Genomic DNA, 23,570 nt, shown 5'->3' with positions numbered 1-23,570 from the left:
TTCTTCTTGTTCTTTCTTGACCTCCTTCCCAGGTCAAGAAAGAACTGTCAGCGATTTTCTCCTCCTTTTGAGCGAGCTGGTCAAGTCTTTTCATTCTCCCCTCGCTATGACTGACAGAAGACTCTCCGACGACCTATTTTAACATTTAAAATTCAGCGGTCCACCTTTTTTTTTTTTTTTTTTTCAAAGCAGCATAATTAGTTTTTGTGTGATTTCGCAGAGTTCACAACACCAGAATTTCCCGATTTTCAGCAATACCCCCCTTTCATCAGCCTACTGTATAACACCAACTTTTAGATTTTTTCACAGGGATGATTGTGACATTAACGTTACATAATCATGGAAAATTATGAAATATTTCATCAGACGGCCTGGCCGATTGACAGGAAGTGCGTTTTGTGAGATTCGACCACAATAATATACGGCAAAGCAACCGTAGAGAGGTATTGCACTTTCACTTTTGTTTGATTTATGGACTTATAGCTCCACCGTAGAAACACATTTTGCCTACTGAATAAAAAACAGTCAACAGACACGTATTGCCTACTGCGAGCTAAACTACAAGTGTCACAGAGGATTGTACGTGTGATTTGAGGCAGGACCTTCTGAGTCACCAAACACACAATCTTATCAGGAAGAGGCCTTTTTAAAAAAAAAATGCCCCGTGGTTTTGCGCACTTAACTGCTGTTAGTGAGTCCGTGTTTGTTTATGGAAAGTATTGGCTCACAACCAGATGAATAATGATAACCCAGGGCAAGTGTGATCCTTAAAATAATGAGGCAACGGACAACCCCCCTCATGATCGGGGTCGTGCACGGATGTGCCGCGACATTTCTGTGGCTGGGATTTCCACGAGGAACACTGGCTCCGGTAGGCTGGGCAAAGTTGGACATCTCATCTAGGTGAGTGACAAGTGCGAGTGGGAAGCGAGGACTCCCAGTACTCTTTTCTACATCAAGGCACCGTGTAAGAATGCGACTGAAAAAGAATCACAATCCCTTCCGTACTTTTCTGCAGAAATTTGTGAGTTATAAGTCGCTTCTGTTTTATGAGGAAAATTAGGAGAAGCTAACGTGCTGCTTCACTTTTTTCTAAAGCCATGGTGCCTAATTCCACACTAGGACAAGTTTTTTGTTGCTTCCATTTTTTTTTTTTGGTGATTTTTACGTGCTGTTGAATATCATAGACATTGTCAACTGCTGCATGCTGGACCTTTTTTTTTCTCGAACGTGTTTTCATTTCTTTTCTCAGAAGCGATTCTCTCGGCGCGCTGCCCCTCGCGTCCCTCGTCCACCGTCGCGGTTGCTGAGAACCCCCGCTGTCCCCGCAGCCCCCGGCACAGCAGGGGATCGGTGTCGCAAGTGTTTCACCATAAGACCGTGTGGAAGTGAAACAGCTTTCGGTGGCCGAGGTGCATGAGGCCGAGGCAGATTCAGGGGGAAGTCGGACTGACAGGTTCCTATTATGCCTTCCACTGTCCCCAGACAGAGGTCCCTGCTTCAAGCGTAACACTTCCATTCCTGAACTGTTTGACTTTGGTCAGCGGGAATCTTTAACACATTGCACTCACCACATTTTCCTCTTTTTACAGTGACATTTTTCAAAATGCATCGATGCTGATTCTACCAATGATAAAACAGAATATAGAGGAAAGGCCGGAGCTAATATGGAAATCCTGTGCCCAGTGCTACACTCATTCTTGAAGTGTTCTTACTGTTGTATGACTAATTACAATACAGCATAAACAGTTAGCTGACTTATAGTGCTAAAATTATGGAAATTACAGTATATTAATATAAGTCATAATAAGGTTTAAAGATGACAAAGATGCAAAGAAAATTCCCTGTTCAACCTGTAAAACATGTTTCCCTATGCCAGTTCCATTTTAAACACTGAGGCTTACACCTGTAGTAAAACATCCCTCACAGCTATGCTGCTTCTCAAATGAGGCTGTTGCTGTGCATGTGGTAACACCAGGTGTTTGTCTCCATCTAGTGGTAATGTTTACACCATCATTTACAAAGATCATGCACAGTAAAAGGTGAGAGAGGTTGTTGTGGGTTCAGTGCGGGGCAAGGCCGAGCAACAGACCTGGTAAAGGTGACAGCAAGGGAAACTGCCCCCTGGGCTCCAGCTCATCCGAGGCCCCACAGGCCCCTTTATCTCTCTGTGTCGTTTCGGTTTGTGGATGAAAATCAGCCGAAGCTGGGGGGATGGGGGACCATCATCCACTCCTGAAGCCCTCTGACATGCACCAGGCCGGCGTCAAAATCCAGGCTTAAGGCCTTTTTATTACCAATTAACATTTAATCAAGTTACTAACTGCCACATAAAAATTTGGGCCCAACATTTTCCACTGAAGACATTGCTTCAGTGAGAGGGGTCATTGAGGTGATGCCCACCAAACAGCAACCAGGGGCCACCGATTGGTTTCCTTGGCCTTTGGCAAAATGGGAATGTTTTCATCTGAAAGTCTGCTCATAAAATGCGGAACAGACTTTCCAAACATAATTATATCCATGACTAATTATTTTCCCTATTGATTAGTCTCTTGACTTTTATTACTGCAATTGATTTGTTTGGTCTTAAATTTCCTTGTTTTGTACAACCAAGAGCCTGAAACCCTTATGTTACATTTACCATCATATGAAACCGCTACAAGCCGCCGATCCTAACATTTGAGAAGCAGGAACCAGCAAATATTTGGTATTTGAGCTTGATAAATGACTCAAACAATTCATCCATTTTGAAATTTGTTGAAAAAAATCCTTTTATTAATGAATTGATTGTTGCTCTGTGGAGTTTTCTTGCAACCAAGCAAAAATTCTGTTTACCTGCTTGCGGCCTTCTTCCTTGCCTTTTGTTGGCGCGTTACGCCGTTACTTTGCACCTTACCGCCACCAGCTGTTGATCAGTGGAATAGCGTGAAAGTTGATGGCAGGAACGTGTATCGCACCGCGCGCGTGTGCGTCCTTATGCACGTGCACAATACAAATACGCTCAAAAGCCATAGCTCCATGCAAACTGTGGTATTCTATGCGATAATGAGTGTGTATGTTTACATATTGTCAGTGTTAAGCTTTGTCTTCAGTGATGAAAACAATGTAAATTATTTATGGCAGAATGATACAGCTTGGCTGCAGGGTCTCCGCATTCGTTTCTCACACAAACACTCGCAGCACACTAGCCCGGAGGAACCTGGAAGCGAAACGCTGCTGGGTCCTTCGATAATAAGATAGTAGAGGGAAAAAAACCCCCCGCTCTTCCATCAGTCCTCCTATATCTTTAAAGCCCAGTATTAAAGCACTGGAGGTCTGCCACAGGGGGAGTTAATCCTTGGGGGTTTCCATGTGGGGAAAACAGCAAAGTTTCCTCCTCCTCAGTTGAGAAGAAAGAACAGTGTGTGGCAGTCAGCAGAGACTTGGTTGCCTGATCTCCCACCCACTGCGAACTCTGCTACTTGCATCTCCCCGGGCCCATAGTTGTGGGGCCCTATCTCTGCCTCTGCTGCTCCCAGTTACGTCGACCTGCTGGGGCTGCGCTGCCTCCGAGCCCTCCCTTACTCCCCCCCTGTGCGTCCTTCCTCCTTCAATCATGTCGTGCTTCCCTGCCTCCATCTTCCCCGTCTGTCCTTTCCAACCTTTCCTCCAGTGTTTGTGCTCTGACTTAATTTCCTTCTTTTCTCCTTCCTTTCTCTACTTTCCTTTCTGCCTCTCCTAATACCCTCACCTCCCTCACCCTTCATCTGCTTCCATCTCATTGTCCCTCTCTACAAATCCATCTTTTTCTCATTACTGACTCCCTCTTTTCCTTATTCTCCCCACCCCTTACACTCTTACCTCCCTTGCTTTAATTTGTCCACTCTCGCCCTCTCTCTGGTACTTTCCATCCAGCCTCTGCACTCCTTTTTCTAATTACCGATTCCTCATTTTCTTCCCTTCTTCTCTTCCCACTTTTTGACCTTCTCTGCCGAACCCCTATCCTATCCCATCCTATCCTATCAAGCCCATTCTGAGTTCCAGCAGGGCCAGAAATACAATCAGATAATGCTGGACATCCAATCAGACTGGCAGGCGTTAATTCTCTGCAGAGCCGCTTGTGCAGAGGGAGTCTGCAGAGGAACACACAAACTCGCTGCGTGTAAGGTCCAAGAGAGGTTTCATGCACGCAAGCAAGCCAGAAGCGTGCACACTCCCATCCCCACGCCACACGTTATACATGCTGTTATAAAACATCATAAACGCTGTGTATGCTGTAATTATTTTCTCCCCGTGTACTGGCTCAGACTGTGTAAAAAAAAACTCTTAATGCCCATATCACCCCTATTTTTCGAGGGGGGGGGGTGTTTGTGTAAATGTCACAACACATTTGAATTTTCTGTCGGTATAAACGATATTCTTGCTTTGCCTCAGTCGTGATATGTTCACATGTTTGGGCTACAGTCTGCCCGAGAGAGTGGTATCAATCTCATCTGACGCCTGGCAAGACTGCGAATGAGCATATTGCCCCAAAATGTTGGACTATTCCTTTTTAAATCCCAGGCTAAGTGTTATTCTTGGAGCGTCTACAGACTGTCGGCATCAAACTTGAGAAATATCTTCAATAAACACAGAAGAAATGTTCCCCAAATGCTAAATAACAGGAAGTTAGTAAAGCGCTAAAATTAGATTATGCCGGGGAAATGTTCGTGGTTGTTCTTGATCTAATCTTTATGCCATAAATGCTGCTGGATAACCTCAGCTTGCTTTGTTCCCGTTGGATGTTTGTACTTTGTGAGCCAGCAAAAATGGATAAAGGGCTTCCCAGTGTTGTCGGCTGCACTGACGGGACGTCTAGATAACCGACAAGCCGCTGACGTTTAAGGACCCCTGCTCCTTATATCCTGAAGATGAGCCTATCATACTAATTAGTGAAAGCCTTCAGCCAGTTTTTCTGTCCCCTTAAAAAACGATTAGGAAGGTTATATTACACTTGATCATGGAGGAGAAGCCTAAATTGCTCCTTGCTAGAACCGTTTTTTGGGCTGAGCAACAGATCTTATTTTTGGACTGTTTGTGAAGACAGCCCCTGGAGTCGTCTCATCTACTTTTTTGTAAATAACATCAAACCTTTCTCGCTTTCAGTTACTTGCAGTGATATCTATTTGCTTAGAAATGCAGCTTACATTCTCGGTCTCATCCCAATACTTCGGCAATTAGTCTTTAGCTGTTGAAGCCACTTACTGACTTGAGCAGTGCATTCACATCTACATTTACTCAACTGGCAGCTGTGTTTGTCTTCTTCTTCTTCTTCTTCTTGTTATTGTTATTATTTTGACCTTGAAGGAGCGACAGTATCAAGAATATGATTAAAGTGAAACTGTGAATGATCAAGTACCTTTTTCAGTGTTGCAAAGAAGAGGTCGAGTGTAAAGACCGGGTTAAGGCGGGCGTGGATCCCAAAGCCGAACTGTCAGGCCAGGCAGATACAGAGTAAAAAGCAGAGTTTAATACATCTGTGTTGAGGGCAAGGTTCCTAAAGAGGAGGGCAGTCATAATAGGCAGAAGGTCCAGCAGGCCATTGTCTTGACAGCGAGTCGGTTTGGCACAATTTTTGTTGCTTGTTTTTCCCCCTGAATCTTGACATTGTTTTCCAGTCAGCCGGCCGTTTTTTGCACTGTGCTACGCTCCTCTAGACTCAGTTCAGTCCCGTGTCAACACGAGTCTGACTCAGCTGAAGTTTTTTGCACAGTGAACATAATATATTCTATCATCATATCTGTTTTGCGATGACTATTTTTTCTGTTTCGGGACAGCCACTCTACAGACTGTCTTCCTCGCGTTATTCCCCTCTGAGGGTGCAGCTGATTTCCGCGAACCGGATCGTCCCACCGGTGCCGGCGGTGTCCGGGTCTCACTACTATCTGTTCCTAAAACTTAAGCTTAACCTTGCCCCAAACTTCAGTCCCGGTCGTGTCCTTTTTTTTAATAACCGGTGAAGAAATCTCCAAGCCACAATTACATAAAGTACACATGGTGGGTTTTAGAGGCTTATATTTTCTCTTGGTATAGAAGTATTGACAAAATCCCGGCTTCTAATCTTAAAACTCTATAACTATACATTTGAATGCAGCACTAAGCCCCGATGACTTGAGATGTGGTGTTTTACAGTATGTCCTACCACTGTGGAAACGTTCCTGATTTTTCAACCGTTGCAAGGCCACATTTGCGAGCTCACGAATTAGAACACACACACACACACACACACACACACATGCTCATACGTACAACCATTCGTTAATCATCATAATCAGCCAAAGCAGCTGCAGCACTGGTCCGACAACAACAGCACAGCACAGTTTTAAATACATTACTTAAATTAAAAAAAAAAAAAAAAACAAAACTTACAGAACAGGAAGCATGAAATGCTTTAAAGTTGCCTATATTATACAATCCAACAAAAACCAAAATTACATGGGAGGTGGATCACAGACTAAATACACTGCTGATAACAGGTTATTCAGAAAATGCAACGTGATAACAGGTTTTCGGATTCCATATCAACACAGGGAACTTATTTCCTAATGATATATCCTACTGAATTTTAACAGACCATAAAAAGCGATAACACGTTTTTAAATAGTAATTTGGGCTAAAAACATATTACTCATCGTGCAGTTGTCTAACTCGTGCGCACAAATGATAAACATTTCACCCATGACAATACTTGTCTTTCCCAACGTGATGTCAGCCTTTCTCTGAATCACAGGCCTTTTTTCTTTTTTTTTTTTTTGTGTGCAATATAAAGCAGTCCAGGCAAAAACTGACTTCAAAAGCTGCTTAATACTTTATTTCGATTATGTTTGGCTTTTAGATCCTGTCGGTCCCCATACAGAGAGTTCTGTGTCTCGTTTCGCTTCTGCTTTCTCTGACAGACAAGCCTTTTTGTTTAAACTGAAATTCTAAGGAGAGTCAGCCGAAGTGCAGAATCAATCATTCAGAGAGGCGTCGGCCGGGCTTCATTTCCTCACGTTGCTGCTTTCATCGCTTTTCAGCCTGTTCCAGGAGAGCTTGGTAGATTTCTGATTTCAGGAATCGGGGATAACAGTCGTTTTCCATCAAGCCGTATATCACTCTCTGCGCCCCGTCGAAGCAATTTGGCCCCGGCTGAGAGATATTTTCACTTATTTCTTCTCTCGTCACACAGTCAATGTTTATCTGTGTTCAGAAAACAGCAACTTTTATTTTACCCATGAGCTCCCTCTGTTTTGGAGCTGCTTCTACATTTTGAAGTCTATTGGGAAAGTGTTGTTGAAAAATAGTACGAGAAAAACTGGGTGGTACTTAGCGAAGAAAGGGAAAGTGGCCGATAAACACCAACCTTTCTCTCAGTAAAAGTGAGTGAGATAGTGCGGGTGTGACAGGGCCGCCGAGCAAGCCGGCTATTGAGGCTGATCTGAAATTACACAGGCCTGACTTCAGTCACGCCTCTCTTTGCAAACGCCATACCTGTCTCGGAGCATCAACTTGGACAAACTCTGTGTAGATCCTTTTGGCGGCAACCGTCAGCTCTGTCTCACCGGCGATTTTCTTGTAGCCCTCGCAGGCCAGCCAGAACAGGAGGTTCTCCTCGCTGTACTCTGTCCTCAAGAAGTCCTCAAACACCAGCTGGCCTGCTGCAGGGACGAGAACGGATAGGCGTTGGAGCCGGGAGAGTTTCAGGTCCAACTTTCAACCGAAGCTGGGGTAAGTCTGGCGGTTCCCCCAGACGTACACTGAGGTAAGTCTGGGGGTTTTTAAGGATCTGGTTAGTTTAGCCATAACCCTGCCCTTTTTCAAAAATCTTAATTACACGTTGTCTAGCCAGCAACAAGATATACAGGGAAGACAGACCGAAATGGTTTTCACTCGCATCACAGCACAAGCTTTTTCAAAAAGTGGAATCATTCCCACTATACAAATGCTTTAATGCACACACATACCTACCAGTGCATTCTATATTACCCAAAGCGCTTATAACTTTTATTGATAACTGTGCTTATCGCTTTCATTTTTTCTTTTCGTGTCTAAAAACAGAAAAGGTACAGAGCCTCTGACGTCCCAGAAGATTTTTTTTTTTTTAAATCACATTATTATGTTCTAATATCAAGACATTAACTTGTGCAAAGAAGATATTAGATCCATCTTGCGCGAACAAGGTAATAACGTGTGGGCACGAGATCATTTGTTCGCACAGGTAATATCTTGTGGGATTAAAAAAGCGTCAGGAGAAAAATATGGGTGAAAATTGGATTTAAAAAATGCTGTTGAAAGTATTACTTTTTATGTGTGACACAAGATCTCAACTCAAGGTCAACTTACTAACCTTTTTCATGAGCTTCCAAACGCCTCTCACGGTCTTTATCAGTGAACGGAAGCAAATGGAACTGACTGTCAACGCGTGATACCGTCTCGCTGAGAGCTCTGAAAAAGTTCAGCTGAGATTATTTCGTCTGACGTACCGATCCCAAGCTGGAGGGGGTGAACTTTCCTGCTCCAGACTGTTTTTAACTCGGGGCGAATCGGCGATTCATTGGCGTTTTCGTCCCCGTTTTGCCTCCACTATGTCTGGCCGGACGATTCCTGACCTGTGCTTTGGTTACCGTAAACGGCTGTGGTCAGGGTCCTCTTGCCGCAGGAAACCCAACTGCTTTTGAAGACACGGGGGCACGAAATGGGCTGAAAGAATATTAAATGAATCTGCTTTCTGTAAAAAAATAATTAAAAAAAAAAGAAGTCAGTATATTGTAGCAGAGAAGCATAAGAGCGGTGAGTCTTAGCTAAAGGTTAAACCGCTCCGTTATCTTTCACTCACATTCTCCCTTCCTCAACGCAGTCCTTGTTAGCTCAAAGAAGTCAGTTAACAAAGAGACGATGCAGCAAACTGCCAGGTATTGTGGTGAATGCCTGGCCCTTTTAACTTCAAAACCTTCAAAACCAAACCCCGCAGCCCGATGTGCGCTGCCTCAGCATCGCGTAATTGCACACACCTATGTTTCTTATCTTCTCCTCACACCCTTTTACCTTTGTTACAGGCGTATTCATGGAGCAGCGATTCTGACGCCGGCGTGAAATACTCGAGCGCATCTCTCCGGGAGCACAAACAAACAGCTTACTGTGTTATTCACGCAAAATTGCTTTACATAAGTCACAGCTGGTGCGCTGACAGTAATTGACAGGAAACAAAATATGTCCAGAGGCTGCTCGTTCCCATCTACCAATCACTCTGGCTCCGTGTCTGAGCCTTCGGTCATAACGGAGTCGACTCTCTAACATCACACAAGATGTAAAGGTATATGAATGCCGTCAGACTGCATCTGTCACATGCACACCTATTTATTTTTTGCCACTATTTACCCATTTGTTATATGTGTCAGGGCGTTTCTTCAAAGGGGAATGGGGCAAACGGGGTGCGAGACAGAATTGATCACCCGGAGGACGGTAAATCTTGACGCAGGAGACGACAGGGTGAAATATTTCAGATCAGCTGAATTCATTTCAGTAAAGTAATGAGATAAGAGAGACAGCAGAGAGAGAGAGAGAGAGGGAGAGAAAGAGCTCATCTGCCCCTTTAGTCGTTTTCAAATTGAGGCAGGGAATATGGTCAGGTGAGGGCCATCAATGAGCGCCGGCCTTATCAATGAATCCGAACTGGTTGGGATCACCCTATCTACGCTGGCAGCTCCGATTAGGCCTCTTATCTCTGCCAGTGTCATCCCCCTTAAATATATCTCCAAATGGATTTGATGAACCTGAAGGAAAAAAAAAATCCTGGATCCCCCTAAAGGAAGCCCAGGGGCAAGTCCGGATGACACGCAGGGCTGAGCAGCAGAGAAGTGCGAGGTCGAAAGGAAAAGGAAAGAGAATTGAGAAGAGAGCAGCATTTGACAAGAGAGCGGCCTTACTTTTACACTGCAGAAGCTGGTCGAGGGACTCCCCCCATGCCGTAACATCATCAACTGGAGCCCTGCGGAGCAAAAATGTCATGAAATTTACATATTGTCAGGCGACGTGCATATATTGTGTAAAGGACTGAGGTGCGCCACTGTCAGTGATAAACTAGGCGTTTTAAAATCTACTTATTCTGCTAATTACATCAGATTAATTGAGATTAAATGGTTTATCTCTTAAGGTTTTAGGTAAATATCATTTTTCACTGACTGATATAAATCAGTCATTGACAAATTATTAAAAACATTAAAGGCCACCTCATTTTGTCGTACTTCCCATTTTAGAGGATGAAATTAACGGCAACTCACATCTCAGCCGATATTGGTTCTTAATTCAATACCAGGTATCAGATCACTCAGTGTCGTCTTCCGGAAGTGAATCCCTCCCTGACCCGCAGTTGCACAAAAACAGAGCATAAAAATGGCAGTTAACCTTATGTAAAGTAGCTCTAATGGATGTTTTTCGTATCGACAATCAATCAAACTTCTCCGTGCAATGCAGAAGGTGTAACTTGTAGCGACGAAGCCACAGAGAATTATTGCCATACTCTGCAGTTCCTCTCAGCTCTGCGAGCGTTTTGGCATCTTTCCCTTTATTGTTTTGGCTTTAACGGCCCACGACTTTACTGTTTTGCTTCAGCCTCTTCAGCTGCTCTCAGCAGCCTCATTTCCAGCAGCAGCAGCAGCAGCAGCAGCAGCAGCAGCAGCAGCAGCAGCAGGCAGCTGTCTTCAGCAAAAAAGCCCTGGAAGCCAAATGTACTCCGGCTGCGCGGCACCAAATGTCACACGGACAAAGTTAGCGACTAGCTGGGGAGCATGGTGGTGCTTTTTTATTACAAATCGATACAAACTCATTAGGTGATAATACGTCACTGTTGTGTTTACAGCTTGTTCCACTGCCCCCGAGTGGCGAAAAAAATGAACTCCTGCAGCTTTAAGTATAATTGGCAATACTGCAATGTAAAACAAAATGTTACATTTTGAAGTGAGAAGATTTGAAATCAAAATTAGTGAAAAGTACAGAGACATGATCTGCAAAATGTAGTTGAATTGAAAACCTAAATTGAAAACCTCATTATGCTGGATTTCTTTTTTTTTTTCTGTAGGATTTCTGGATTTACTTTTTGCAGTACTTTATTATATATAATATACAATGAGGTTGTTATTATTATTATTATTATTATTATACTGACACATTAACATTCAATCAATGTTGGTTGAAATGGTTTTACTTTTCAAGTGTCTTCGATAATTTAATCCACAACAAAATATCATATTTTACGAGGGGATCAAATGGTATGTTTGGTAAGAAGGAGGTAATTATAGCTTTCAAATGAATTGTCTACTTTGGTGGTTTCATATGATTAATATTCTGCAGGAATCACCGAAACCACGGAGGGGTTCACTAACTTACACTGAAAGTACTATTCCTGTAGGTCTAATTGTAACTTGTCTACAATGGGTTAGATTTATGTCAGCAGGGCAGCCGACAGCCAAACCGGCTGCATCCTCCTGTCATTAGTTTACTTGTTCGGAAATCCTAAATTAGATGAAATTTTAATCATCCCTGTTGGGTAAACTGGGCCGTTTCAGCAGCAGCAGCAGCAGCAGGGAACCAGTTAGAAAATGTCAGAGCGGGGAATGTGATACAAGGAATTACAGCAAGTGAGCATGCTGGAAAGAGGAGCGCCGTGAGTAGAGAGCTAGCCTCCGCACTGACAGACACTCAGGCTCAAGTGTACGAGCAAGAGCTATTCACATTATCTGATGAGTAGAATGGATAAGAGCTACTCTACAGAATATATCTATGGCATATATATATATATATATATTGTAAGCAGGCAGGTATTGCAGCTTCTGTATGTAGAGAAATATGTCGTTTTTATCTCTAAGTTGTGGCAACTCCCAGAAATCTGTTGATTTCATATTGTTTTTTAAACGCAGGCTTCTGTCTGCTCCTCGGCTCCCGTCAGCCCCCCTGTCTCCAGCCCCCGCTCACTTCTCCCGGGGCCATGTTTTTCTTCCCCTTGTCCTCCCAGATACTGTACCCCATAAACTGTGCTCTCCTGCCCACTCACACACCTGTCCTCAAATTCCCTCCTCACCCGGGCCACGGGCGTCATTAGGCCTGCCCCCCCGAATGTTTTATGAATAGCCCCGGGCGCGCAAGCGTGAGATGACCAATAATGTTAATGGAAACAATATGAGAGAGAGAGACGGAGAGAGACAGAGCGGCAAGAGCGCAAGAGAGGAAGGAATGAGGTTAGATAAAGTTAGGGAACATTGATGTTATCAGATGAGGAGAGCACAGAATCCACTGAATACGCCTGTAGCTGGCATCCAGTTGCGTCGCTTTGACTGAGCAGAGGAGATGACGGGTGCAACAGACAGATGAGACACCAAAAGAGCTACTGGAGAGGTGAAGAAGAGGAGGGCATCAGATGGACAGAAAGGACGCAGAGTTAACAGGGTCTGTCATAGTTCAAAAGTAGCTATGAGACCAGGGTTGGTTCATTTTCCAAACTGAACAAAGCATTGGCAGCGTCCAATCTAGCATAAGACTGCTACATCAACGTCAAGGCTCTTAGTTTTTCTGAGGGGTTTTACTTCTACTGTTGAAAATAATTACAATAACAAAGTCGAATGAGAAGTCAGATAAAGTCATTTTGTTTATTTTAATTTCATGTTGTGAAAGCCAGCCTATGCCGTCGACTGGAACCTTTTGCTAGAGCACAGTGTCTGATATCTTATACTCATTTTACTCTCAAATAACTTGGAAAATTCTGCCGCTATCAGCTGAAAATCTCAATATTTCTGGGCTGGGTTACAAACCCCCAGTGTTTCCAGATCCTGACACAGCCTCTGACCCCTGCCAGTATTTAAACCTCCATTGCCACCAGCTCCTTGTCGGATTTTCTGCTTGTGTTTCCATGTGCTTAACTACGTTCCTGCTGCCTGCATGTGGGGACCTGTTGTTTGTCCCTGCCTGCTTGTCCACCCATCCATCCATCTGTAAGCCTGGTTCTCTTCTGTTTTATAGACTTCACTGCACTGCCTGTGTGTCTGCCTTTGGGTCCTGCCTGCCTGTGCTGCACACAGCAGTTTGTGACATCTGCTGCATATGGATGAATTTCAAGTCAATCCAATGGTAGGAAAGTTTCAGGAATGCAATTTATGTAGTCTTATAGTATGCAACATATATCCCCCCAAAAAACAGACTAGAGAACCTAAACCGATCAGCCACAACATACATACATACATATATATACATATATATATATATATATATATGTATATATATATATATAAACGGGGCTGTGGGTGCTTTTTAAGCCTCTATTTGTCTTGGGTAACACTCTGCTCCACAATCAGACAGTTACACATATTCACAAGCTGTTAATGTAAATCTTCTTTGATAGTAGTTGCCTACCAAAAACAATATATAAAAATCCTACATCGCATGCCGAACATCATGTCAGGATACCAAAACATTCCCTGGTCTCGACATAGGCTTTTGTTTTGTTTTTTTGCTTCTTGGCTTGTCATTGAGCACCGGCAGCACTAGGCTGACCCCCCCCCGACTAGTCATCAGCACCAGTACCCGGAGAGAGACTGCTCCGTGGTGCAGCAGCTCTTCTCGGCTGTGACAGCTGTCCGACTGACTGAGAAGAACAGACAGGAGCTTGCCTATGTGGCTACACACACCTCTCAATGTTACGCATGTCTCAGCAGCAGGTCTCTGATTACAGAGACTTGGTTTGAAAGCAAACAGCAACTGCATCGACAGATTACCAGGTATTTTCCATCAAATTGTAGAGAAAAGAGTGGCATTCATTTTCTTCCAATTCTGTTCCTGAAAAAAATCAAAAGACAAATACTAGAAAGAAAAATTAGCTTACTAGCTTCTATCCTGTGCAAGTATTTCTGCAAAATAATATACTATGTTACCAAGATTACAGAAATCCGGCCAATATGGGTACTAATGGTAGCAGAACAATGCTACCTACAGTGGGTGTTCAGGTCAAAGCAATGCTATTTATAGAGGCTTAAACCAGCAGAAAGTTTGCAATTATAACAAAGTGTGTGAATAACTGGGGTTTTTAGATGTACGTGCATAACTCAATCAAACTTTCTGTAGATGCACAAAGTCATTGTCATTTTTGTGTCTTTAAGACCATCAACAGATTTTCAGAGATCTTTAGTCCCAGTGTACGTTCTCGGGTCTTCTGGTTTATTTGGCCTTGAAAAGGGATGTAGCCGACTGCTCCAGATCAATCCAACAGACGTGAGAATTCCTAAAAAGGTTGGACGTCCCTTTTGATACCAAAAATCTAATAACCCAGATGTACGTCATTTAACGAAACTGGATGAAAAGGCCCAAACCCCTTTAACAAAAGTTCTGACAGTTTTGACAGTGCAGCTTTGAACCGTAGTCTTAACTCATGTGTTATCAGAAAGTCTCTCAGAAGTAAGGGACAAGGCATCAGAAGAAAGACTATATCCTAAGGCGGCCACTCGTTTTTTTGATTGCATCATATAGAGTGCAGAGCAATGCAGCTCAAAGAATTCTCACTTGTCTTTGGGCCCTTTACATGCTTTCTTAGGGAGGGAAGGAAGGAAGGAAAGGGAAAGAGAGCTGGCGGCACACTGAGAAGCGCGGAGAAACACAGAAACACAGAGGCAGAAACTCCCAGTAAAAACTGCACAGATCACAGGAGTCCCATCAGAAGCACTTGCTCACAAACTCGTAGATGAGAGACAGCCATCCGCAAAAAAAAAAAAAAAGAAAAAACACCACAGTTTTATTTTAGCAACATACTTTATGGCTATGCGAGATCAGTGAAAGTCAGTCATTACCGAAGAGCAAGGCAGGCCAGAGGGGAAGTAAAACATTCGAAATGTTCGACAGAATCAACATGCTCGGTCCCAGAACACTAGTTCATCCAAAATCCTCAAGTGTAAAGCCAATTCGGAGCTCATACTTACAACATCTGTTTCCTGTTGCCAGAAAGACCGTAGTATGTTTCTTAACTGGAAGTTGTTGTGGGAATTTGTGCTCAATAACACACTCTGCTGAGCCTTCCCTTTCGCCACCTGACTTACCCCACAGGTACAGGCCCATGCATGTTGAGCTGCAGTACAGGCGTGCCCGGAGTTTACTGAAATGTCAGCTCTTACACTTCACTTTTTTAGCCTCAAACTAACATTAACAAAAATGTTTTATCTCAGCATTTCGGCCGGAAGAACACCACTTAGCTGCTCTCTGTGGTTGTGCTTTCTGAAGCCAGCACCCAGACAATGAAAGTTAAAGGAACGTTTAAAAAAAACAAGACTTCATGCAAATCATGAGTTTACAATGCAAAGTTGATGAAGACAGAAAGGCTGAGCTGTGACTAACCCTGCCCTGATGATACTGTCCTAGGGCCTGAACATTAGTTTGGCTTTCGTTTTAATCATGCATGTCTTTCGAAAAGTGCAGTTGTCAAAGTGTGTATTTGTCAATGAGGTGGGAAGGGATTTTTTATAATGATCAATCTATGACAGTGACTCAGGTGTTGCTTCAGCATGATACTTCTGGCTTTCTTAGGGATGTAATACTTGACTATAGTCTTGGTATTGAGTCAAGATCTCAACATTTTGTTTTTTCGGTTATATCAGACTTGTCCTGGTCTTGGTCTTGTGGGATATTTGACTTGGATATGTTTCCGTCTTGGCCATTACGATCTCTGGTCTCAACCAAATCCATTAAAAAAAAAAAAAAAAAAAAAAAAATCTACTTTCTTGGTTTTTCCGAAGGTGAATTTGCCTCAATGGTAACAGGAGTATGGGAAGTAAACAAAGGACTAATAATGAGACCAATCCGAAGACTTTCTGAAACCTTTCTGATATGTCTGACAATACTTCTGGGAATTCAGACAGTGGCTTATGTCACTGCTTTCAGCATGGACCTGCAACATCCAAGACCAATCTTTGTTGATCTCACGATTGAGCCCAATTTGGACTAATTCTTGACTAACTTCGGTGGTCTCGACTAAAGCTCTCCTTCTTAACCTTTACTCTTATTTGAAATAAGCTGCAAAAAGGCCTAAACAATGGCAGGGGAAAAAAAAACACAACAGAGTAAGTGTTCCAGAAGCCCAGGTGAATAGTGACTACACCCATCAGCCAAAACATTAAAACTGGTAACTGGCTTTAATGTTTTGGCTGAGTGAAGACAACAACGGTGTAGATCTCTAAATTTATCTCATATGCAGTGCTTGGCGGGCTCTACACGATTCTTCAGCCATTCATCGTTGCACTATTCTCACTTCTGGTTATGGCACAGTATTTCCTCAACATGTTATTGGGATCTATTTCCTTTGCATAAACCACAGATCTGTACAGGAAATCAGGAGGCTCTTTGACCCAGTCCACACAGAACCCCCATAAGCATCACCTTCTCTGGGGACAACCGGTGCCAGAAAGTAGCAGATGCTCAAGAATGAGGCGGAGGTGGGGAGCAATGTCCTCCTCTAACATAGAGAGAGACAGTGAGAGGGATAGGGCTATGAAAATGACTGATGGGAGCGCAAATGGCAGAGCTCTGATTGGGAGGAAAGAGGAGCGGGGGGAGTGAAAGGGAGACGCTGGACAATGCTGACAGCTGAGCGGGCCTCCCTGTCCGCCCATATCTCGCTATTGTCTGAATTTGCAAGTCCTCCACGGGACACTTGCTGGGGCCGGCCCGGAAAACAAGAACAGGTGTCATATAACACTGCTGCGACTGGGTTTTTCATCTGTAATGATCCCACTGGAGATGCTGAGAGTACAATGTTCACAACAAAAACCTGTCAGATACGTGCTTGGATCGGTATTCATCACTGGCTCATCTGGCTCTCTTAACGATGATGGAAAAATAGCTTTTGTGTTTTCAACACAATATCCTGTTGTTTACCACAGCATTTTCATCAATGTCCAACAACGTGTTCATCTGTGGCAGAATCAGTCTTACGTGTTTAATGACTTTGAAACACAATTTTATACAACACCTGGTTAATGCACTGGATAGATATAGTTGGAAAAGATTACACGAAGGGGAGGCGTTTACAAATCCAATCAATCCCAGACTGATCGACTCACACATCCGAGCTGCTCCGATACCATCAAACATGTTTCATGTTCATGACCAGGCATCTGCAGGGTACCGCACAAGTCATTTAGTGGTTGGCGATCATAGATTCAGATCAGGAGCAAGAGCGATAGCCGGTGAAAGCCAAGGTAACAGTGAGATGAAGGGGAATTGTTACATGTAATAGTTATTGGCATAGAGCACATACCCCCCAGCTCTGTTTTTTAAATGTGCATTAGCCTGTAGCCCATGTTATCACTGCCACCAAGGGTGGCAGAAGTGATTTCAGGCTCAACTTAGGTCAGTATACAAATTAAATGACCTCCATTTAACGGCTTAATGTTCATTGCCAGCATTTGTCCATTCTATAATTGATAAATGATGGTATATAAGTGATAAAGGTTGGTGTAACTTTCCTTTACTATACTATGGCCATGGACAATTTCTGATCATCTGATAGTTGTCCGGTAAAATCACATAACAGGGCACATTAACATAGCTGAGGGTTAAATGAAAGTGCAGGTAGCCATAGCAACAGTACTTATGCTTAATGTTACCCTAGCTCTGAAGCAGGACCAAAACCGTGGGTTAAATGGACTACGAACAAACCTTAAAAAAAAACACATGACAGATTGAACCGATAAAGACCGATAAACAGACAGAGTGAGCGACTAACTGATTGACATGGCGGAGCAGCTAAAGAGCCAGACATTTTTGAAAGGCGTTAGTGGAGCCAAAGACAGAGGAAGAAGGAGACTGAATATTAGATAAACATTCATCAGGTTTCCAGAAACAAGACTCCAAATGACTGCTCTTGTTAGTATTTGTCTGCTGGATGTGTAAATAGACAACTGTTTGCATACATGCTCGTCATTAGAAGATTAGAATCAATCGGTGCTATATTTACATCTTGCTTCCGCTGCCCCCAAGTGACTAAATAATCAATCAATGCAGCTTAAAACTCCAGGCATTAATGGAAATTATATATAATGGCAGTCAACACATAAAAGCAGCTAATAAAAATATATTCTAAGTCTAATTCGAGCTAAAGCACCAGACCTAAGTGGCTGACCTTGGGTTAAGTGAATAAATCAGGACGGTTATGAGAAATGTATTCATAACCATTGCAGCTACTTTAAAAAGTAGCAAATTATTTCTACATTTCACATTTCAGACAGAGTCAAGGACTTTAAATGTAGATATCGAAGCTGTTCGGGTGCCTTCCGTTCCCAGGGCATTAGAGTTTTCATTGTGTGTACGAGTTGCTGAAGGACGAGTCTCCTCTGCCTGCTTGTGAGACATACACACGTGCAAAACGGGAATGTGATATGACAGTTGTGGACGGGGAGAACATCTGTTTAGAGAGTATACATCAAGGTCTGTCATAAATAACCAATCTCTGCTTATTAGACATTATAATTAAACTGTACATACAAATGTTCATTTACATAAACCATTCATGTAAGACGCCAGCAATTTGGTAGGTGAAGGCCGCTGGAAAGCCAGAGACAGCATAATGACACCCTTAGTTCAAAGCAAGCTAATAAAAGCTTCCTGTAAAAGCAGTTTCACTTCATTATTTATTCAGGTACAGTAGTTATTGGCAATGCGGAGCAGCTAGCTACTTTCTCATAATTAATTGCATGGCTGTATGTTGATTTTTAATCGTGTAAGTTAATTAAGAACACATACTGTACACTGGGACTTGCTGTCCAAAGTCTCTTTCATTTTTCAAATCACTATTATTATGCTGTCTGTTCATGATCAGGAAATACTCTAAAAATAAGTGCAAAGTAAAATGTTTTAGCTGCTCCAGGTTACAAGCTATCTTATGTAAAAACCCCAGTGACCCCACATTCCCTCAACCCCGAGGAGAAAAAAAAGTTCAGTACCAAAAGGTCTAAAGGTATAACCGATGGATTAGAAAGGTTCCATTTACAAATATCTGAAAAGGCAACAGAGACTCCCAGATACAGGTTATCTTACTGCAGTTTCCCCACGGGCAGGGCTTATTTGAATAATGCCAAAGCAGCTCACGCATACTTAGAGATGATTGACTACTCCACGCAAATTGGTCTGACTTTGCTCGCCTCTCTTTCGCATACAGGGTGAACGGACCAGTGGTGGACTGCTACAGAGCTTGTGTTTGGGATACGGCGAACGGTGGGGGTTCATCCGGACCTGTTGAGCAGTTGACCAGTCTGTTGCCGGTGGAATTACTTCAGATTCACATTAACGGTGCCTTTGGGGAAATGCAGCTATGGACAATAAGTAAGACAAAGAGACATGAAGGCGAAGGGGAAGGATGGTGACATTATACCCGCAAATTTACATACACAATTTTACATAATGTTGTCAATCATTAGGGGTATTTTTTATATAACTTGGTGCACTATTATTTGAATAAAAGTTAAATTTGCCAGATTATAAATAACAAGCAAAAACTTTAAACTAACTCTGGTACAAAACATCAAATGGTAACATTTATGTTTAATATCGTACATGGTCCCTTGCAAATAAAAGAGATCAAATAAAAATAAATATATTCTTTAAAATAGCCGGTTATGGCATGGTCATCATTTTATTAATGTACTGACAAACCCACAATGTTCTGCTGTGGCTGTAAAGATTGCAAATCATTACTGTAATTGTGATACGAATGCCTAATGACTTTGATATGGCTGTTTTTGAATGGCTTGGGATGGATCCCTTTATTTAGATCCATTGGAAATCTTAATGCTACAGCATATAATTACGGACGGTAGTGTGCCTCCAACTTTGTGGCAGCAGTCTGTGGAAGACCCTGAAACCGGGTCTGGTGTGGAAGAACCTGACTGGCCTGCACGGAGCCCTGACCTCAACCCCACCCAGCACCTTCTCGGGATGAACTGGAACCCCGACCTCACTAATGAGGCCAAGTTCCAAAATCTGGTGGAGAGCCTTCCCAAGAGTGTGGAGGGCTGTTACAGCGGCAGGCGAATGGTGCTGAATGACACATGGGTTTAATAGCCGTGCGTCCATGGACCTTTGGCCATGCCCCGTGTCACGCGTGCCTCGTGCACTTGTACGTGTACTTTTGGCAAAGTTTGCTCAGAGAAGTCAAGGGGAAGTAAAAATGGTTGCAGAGACTGGGGAAATCAAGGTAAAATTTAAATACAATGATACATTCATTTGTAATTAACTTCTCTTAGCAGATATTTGGTCTGGGAATTCAATTTCTAATCAATTTAATCTCCCTCTCTCGCTGCCTGTTTCTCTCTTGCTGTCCCCCTGATTACAGGCGGAGAGCGACTCTGAGAGTTGATTAGCCTTCCTCGTCCCTGTTTGGCTGCGTCGACCCTATTCTCTAATTACATTACGTTTGGCAGAAAGCTTGCAGGGCATGCCCTCTTCACGGCTGAATTGCAAATACAATACCCCCCCCCCTCGCACCCAGCTGATCTGACATCAAAAGTCGAGACAGTAACCAAAACAGGAAGCAACACACAGCTATGAAAACATTGTAATTTAATAATGTACTTTGGGGGACATCTTGATGCTGCAGGCTCTGAAGGTGCAACTTGAGGGCTCACGCACATCCTACATAGCTTCCTTTTTTTCTGAGTTATAATGCAGTTCTGTTGTCGTGCAATAACCTGAACCACAGCAGCTGCTGTGAGGAGCAGGAGTGAAATAGGGATGGTAGGTAGCGTAAATAAGGCTCCGTGCTTGTGTCGCAGCTTTTACGCCTCTTTTAATGTTCCCAGCGGTGCTCTGTAGACTGTACGATGCAGCTCCACTGTGGGGAGCTGTGTCTCTGTGTCTGCTCTGTCTCTCTCTAGCACCCCCCCCCCTTTCTTCCTGTCTTTCTCTTTGGCACACAGCATCATGTGCAGTGGCTGTGGGCCTTGGTTGCTCATGTTAAAAGCTCAGCTGGGGAGTCAGAATCCCTTGGACGGATGCTCTGTGGCCTCAGTGTTTCACAGCTCTGTAGCTTGGACCGACCATCTGGGTTGGGGTGGGGGAGGTGGTGTGTGTGTGTGTGTGTGTGTGGGCAGACAGGCAGGCGTGTGTTCGTGTGTCTGCCTGCGTGTCCGTTCACGTGCGTGCATGTGTGTTAAGTCTTTAATTTCCAGTCACCATGCAGAGCGGGGAGACAGCTCTCACGGCGAGTCCACACAGTACAGGTGTGTATGCTGGTAGCTAGGGTATGTGTGCGAGTGTGGGGGTAGTCTCTCTGCTGGTCTTTACGCATATGCAATTATCCTCTTCTCTGTGGGCAGCGCATGAATTGGGATGAGGAAGGCGCTCTAACTCCAAATAACCAACTGCACGGCATGCAGCTTTTTTACGGATAAGGAGTGTTTTTGTCTAGTTTATGAAGATGAATGGCCGAATATAAGTACCAGGCCAACAATTATAGTATCTCATTTTCAGACACACCTCTCTCCAAGACAGTGAAAATGAGTCGTGGACCTTTTTGTAGTTGTGTGTGTGATTTTAACATCCTCTTTCTCACAATGTCCAATCAAGTCCATGTCTTTATAAAAACGGTAGATATCGCCATATAAAAATAATGAAACTTTACTTCGCCTTGATTCTTCATAAATCTTCAAAAGCACCTTTATTATAACAGACCAAGAATACTTGTCATTGAGATTTAGGAAATATTCAATATTCAATATTCATTGCTATCAGGGCGTTCACTAATATGGGATTTCAGAGACAAGAGACAAAAAGGCTAAGATTCTGTCCGGCAGCTGTTTGGGCAGGAAAAACACACATCAGACACTAATAAATGAATGATAATAATAATTAATGAGGCAACATTTTTTGTTGCCTGGTAAACAGCTTCTTGTCTTTCAAACTCAACAAATTGAATTCCCCTCTTTGAAATTTCCAGAAGTGTGATTTAAAGCTGTGCGGATTTCAAAGCTCTTCTCTGGGTTCAAAATGTCAAATGGAAAATTCAAGTGTCCAGGTTTTCCCAGTCACTCAGCTGAACTTATTTTTCCTGGATCACATTGCTGACAGAATGTAACCGAACAGCACAAAGATCTGATGACTCCATTCAGCCTCGATTGTTTATCCATCGTATTCAGTTTGAACTTTTCCTTACAATTATGGCGTCTAAAACTCACCAATCTAATTGATTTTATTTATTTTTTTGCTCGACTTCAAGTTTGAGACGGCTAAATCTGAGCAACTTCATTATAATTGCATGGATATTGGATGATCTGAACCAACAAACAATGAAACACAATTACACATTCTGAATTTGCATTTGGAAATTACTTGGAAATTACTTACCGGGGATGTAAAAGAAGGGAATTCAAACTATAAATTTAGACAAATTGTTGTAAAAATAAACTATTTCAAGCGAAAAATCTGCATTTTCCATTGCCGACAAACAGGAGTGCCCCTCGGCAGAGAAAGTCTTACAGGCTAAAACACAAGGGAAGCGCATCGACTTTGTTGTGCGGTTGCCTTTCTTTTCGCATAAAAAAAGAAGAAAGGAGAGTTAAAAAGTGGACCAACAGTAGTTAAATAGCCAGATTTCAGTGTTTGTTAAAGCTGAACAAGTGTGTTCATGCGGGAGCAGGGGAGGAAAAGGAGGCAGGCCCCGTGTTCTCTTTTGATTTTTTTTTTTTTTTTTTTTGCATTTCTCCAGCCTGAAGATGCAGATCGAGACTAGGTAATTATCCTCTGATTGAGTATTCATAAACAATTATGCTATTCTTTTGCCTTTAATGACGCAAATTACAACTAATTACCTCACCCTAATGGATACCAAGAGTATTTATGAGCTGTGGAATAGTGCAATTAGGCAACTGTTTATCTTACAGTGCCACGTGTAAATATTAGTTGTAGGTGTCTATGTATAGTTAATGTAAGCGTCCATTTGTCTTGCTCATCATCTGCGTGAGTTTGATGAATGTCTTAGCGTGGAAGGCCTGACTCTGCATTAAGGAAACTAATTCCATTAGCAGGGAGATGAATAATACAGCAGCATAAATAGAGGAAACCCTTATAGAGGTTTTGTACCTTTTTAAAAAGTAAATGTTTGGGAATTGTCAAGGATGCCTAAGCTTTACAAACCCCCACTGGAATCATTAAAGGCGCAAATTAAGTTGATTTTTAGAGTTTTTTTTAAAATAAGTTGCCATTTATTCCCTCATTCCTTCCGAGAACAAAATCCGTAGCCTTACTTGAATCGCTCCATTCCCCCTTTTTTCCTTTTTTTTTTTTTTTCCTTCGATGGTTGTCTCATCTGTCAAAAAGCCTCTCGCAGACTCCGGTGAATCATGTCGCAATTTGCTGCCGGCACTTTCATCATTAAAACTTTTGCACTACCCTACCGTCCTACAACTTTCCCCCCGATAAGACTTTTCTTGAGTGTGTGTGTGTGTGTGAACGTAAAAATTAGTTCAGTAGCAACTGAAGAGGAAGAAGGGACAAGGCAGGGCTATTATTCTGAAGGCCACAGCAATAACAGGAACCTGCTGCTAGAATAC

The 23,570-nt window shown here is 42.9% G+C and overlaps 1 protein-coding gene and 1 long non-coding RNA gene across 2 annotated transcripts; one reads left to right on the top strand and one right to left on the bottom strand.

Annotated features, from left to right (window-relative positions):
* The first annotated feature begins 670 nt into the window (after nucleotides 1-670).
* LOC120791002 lies at nucleotides 671-19,586 on the top strand. Its single transcript, XR_005707592.1, has 4 exons — nucleotides 671-903; nucleotides 7,577-7,725; nucleotides 13,009-13,116; nucleotides 19,184-19,586. It is a non-coding gene; the product is annotated as an uncharacterized LOC120791002 (long non-coding RNA).
* On the bottom strand, nucleotides 7,021-15,012 carry LOC120791001 (regulator of G-protein signaling 8-like). The gene is made up of 4 exons (XM_040129071.1): nucleotides 14,955-15,012; nucleotides 9,924-9,985; nucleotides 7,489-7,655; nucleotides 7,021-7,197 (listed from the first exon to the last, which is right to left on the bottom strand). Exons 1-4 carry the CDS (start codon nucleotides 14,957-14,959, stop codon nucleotides 7,021-7,023), a joined length of 411 nt encoding a protein of 136 aa, XP_039985005.1. The 5' UTR covers nucleotides 14,960-15,012.
* Nucleotides 19,587-23,570: the final 3,984 nt, after the last annotated feature.

The sequence above is a fragment of the Xiphias gladius genome, chromosome 6 (assembly GCF_016859285.1).
Source record: "Xiphias gladius isolate SHS-SW01 ecotype Sanya breed wild chromosome 6, ASM1685928v1, whole genome shotgun sequence".
Taxonomy (NCBI): Eukaryota; Metazoa; Chordata; class Actinopteri; order Istiophoriformes; family Xiphiidae; genus Xiphias; species Xiphias gladius.
This window is presented reverse-complemented; position numbering and strand designations above follow the sequence as displayed.

Excerpts from the sequence above, each read along its gene's own strand:
- LOC120791001 (XM_040129071.1), bottom strand. Across the intron at positions 7,656-9,923 it reads CCAGCTTCTGCAGTGTAAAA|CAGGCCAGCTGGTGTTTGAG; the intron begins GTAAGGCCGCTC and ends TCGTCCCTGCAG. Across the intron at positions 7,198-7,488 it reads AAGTTGATGCTCCGAGACAG|ATAAACATTGACTGTGTGAC; the intron begins GTATGGCGTTTG and ends TTCTGAACACAG.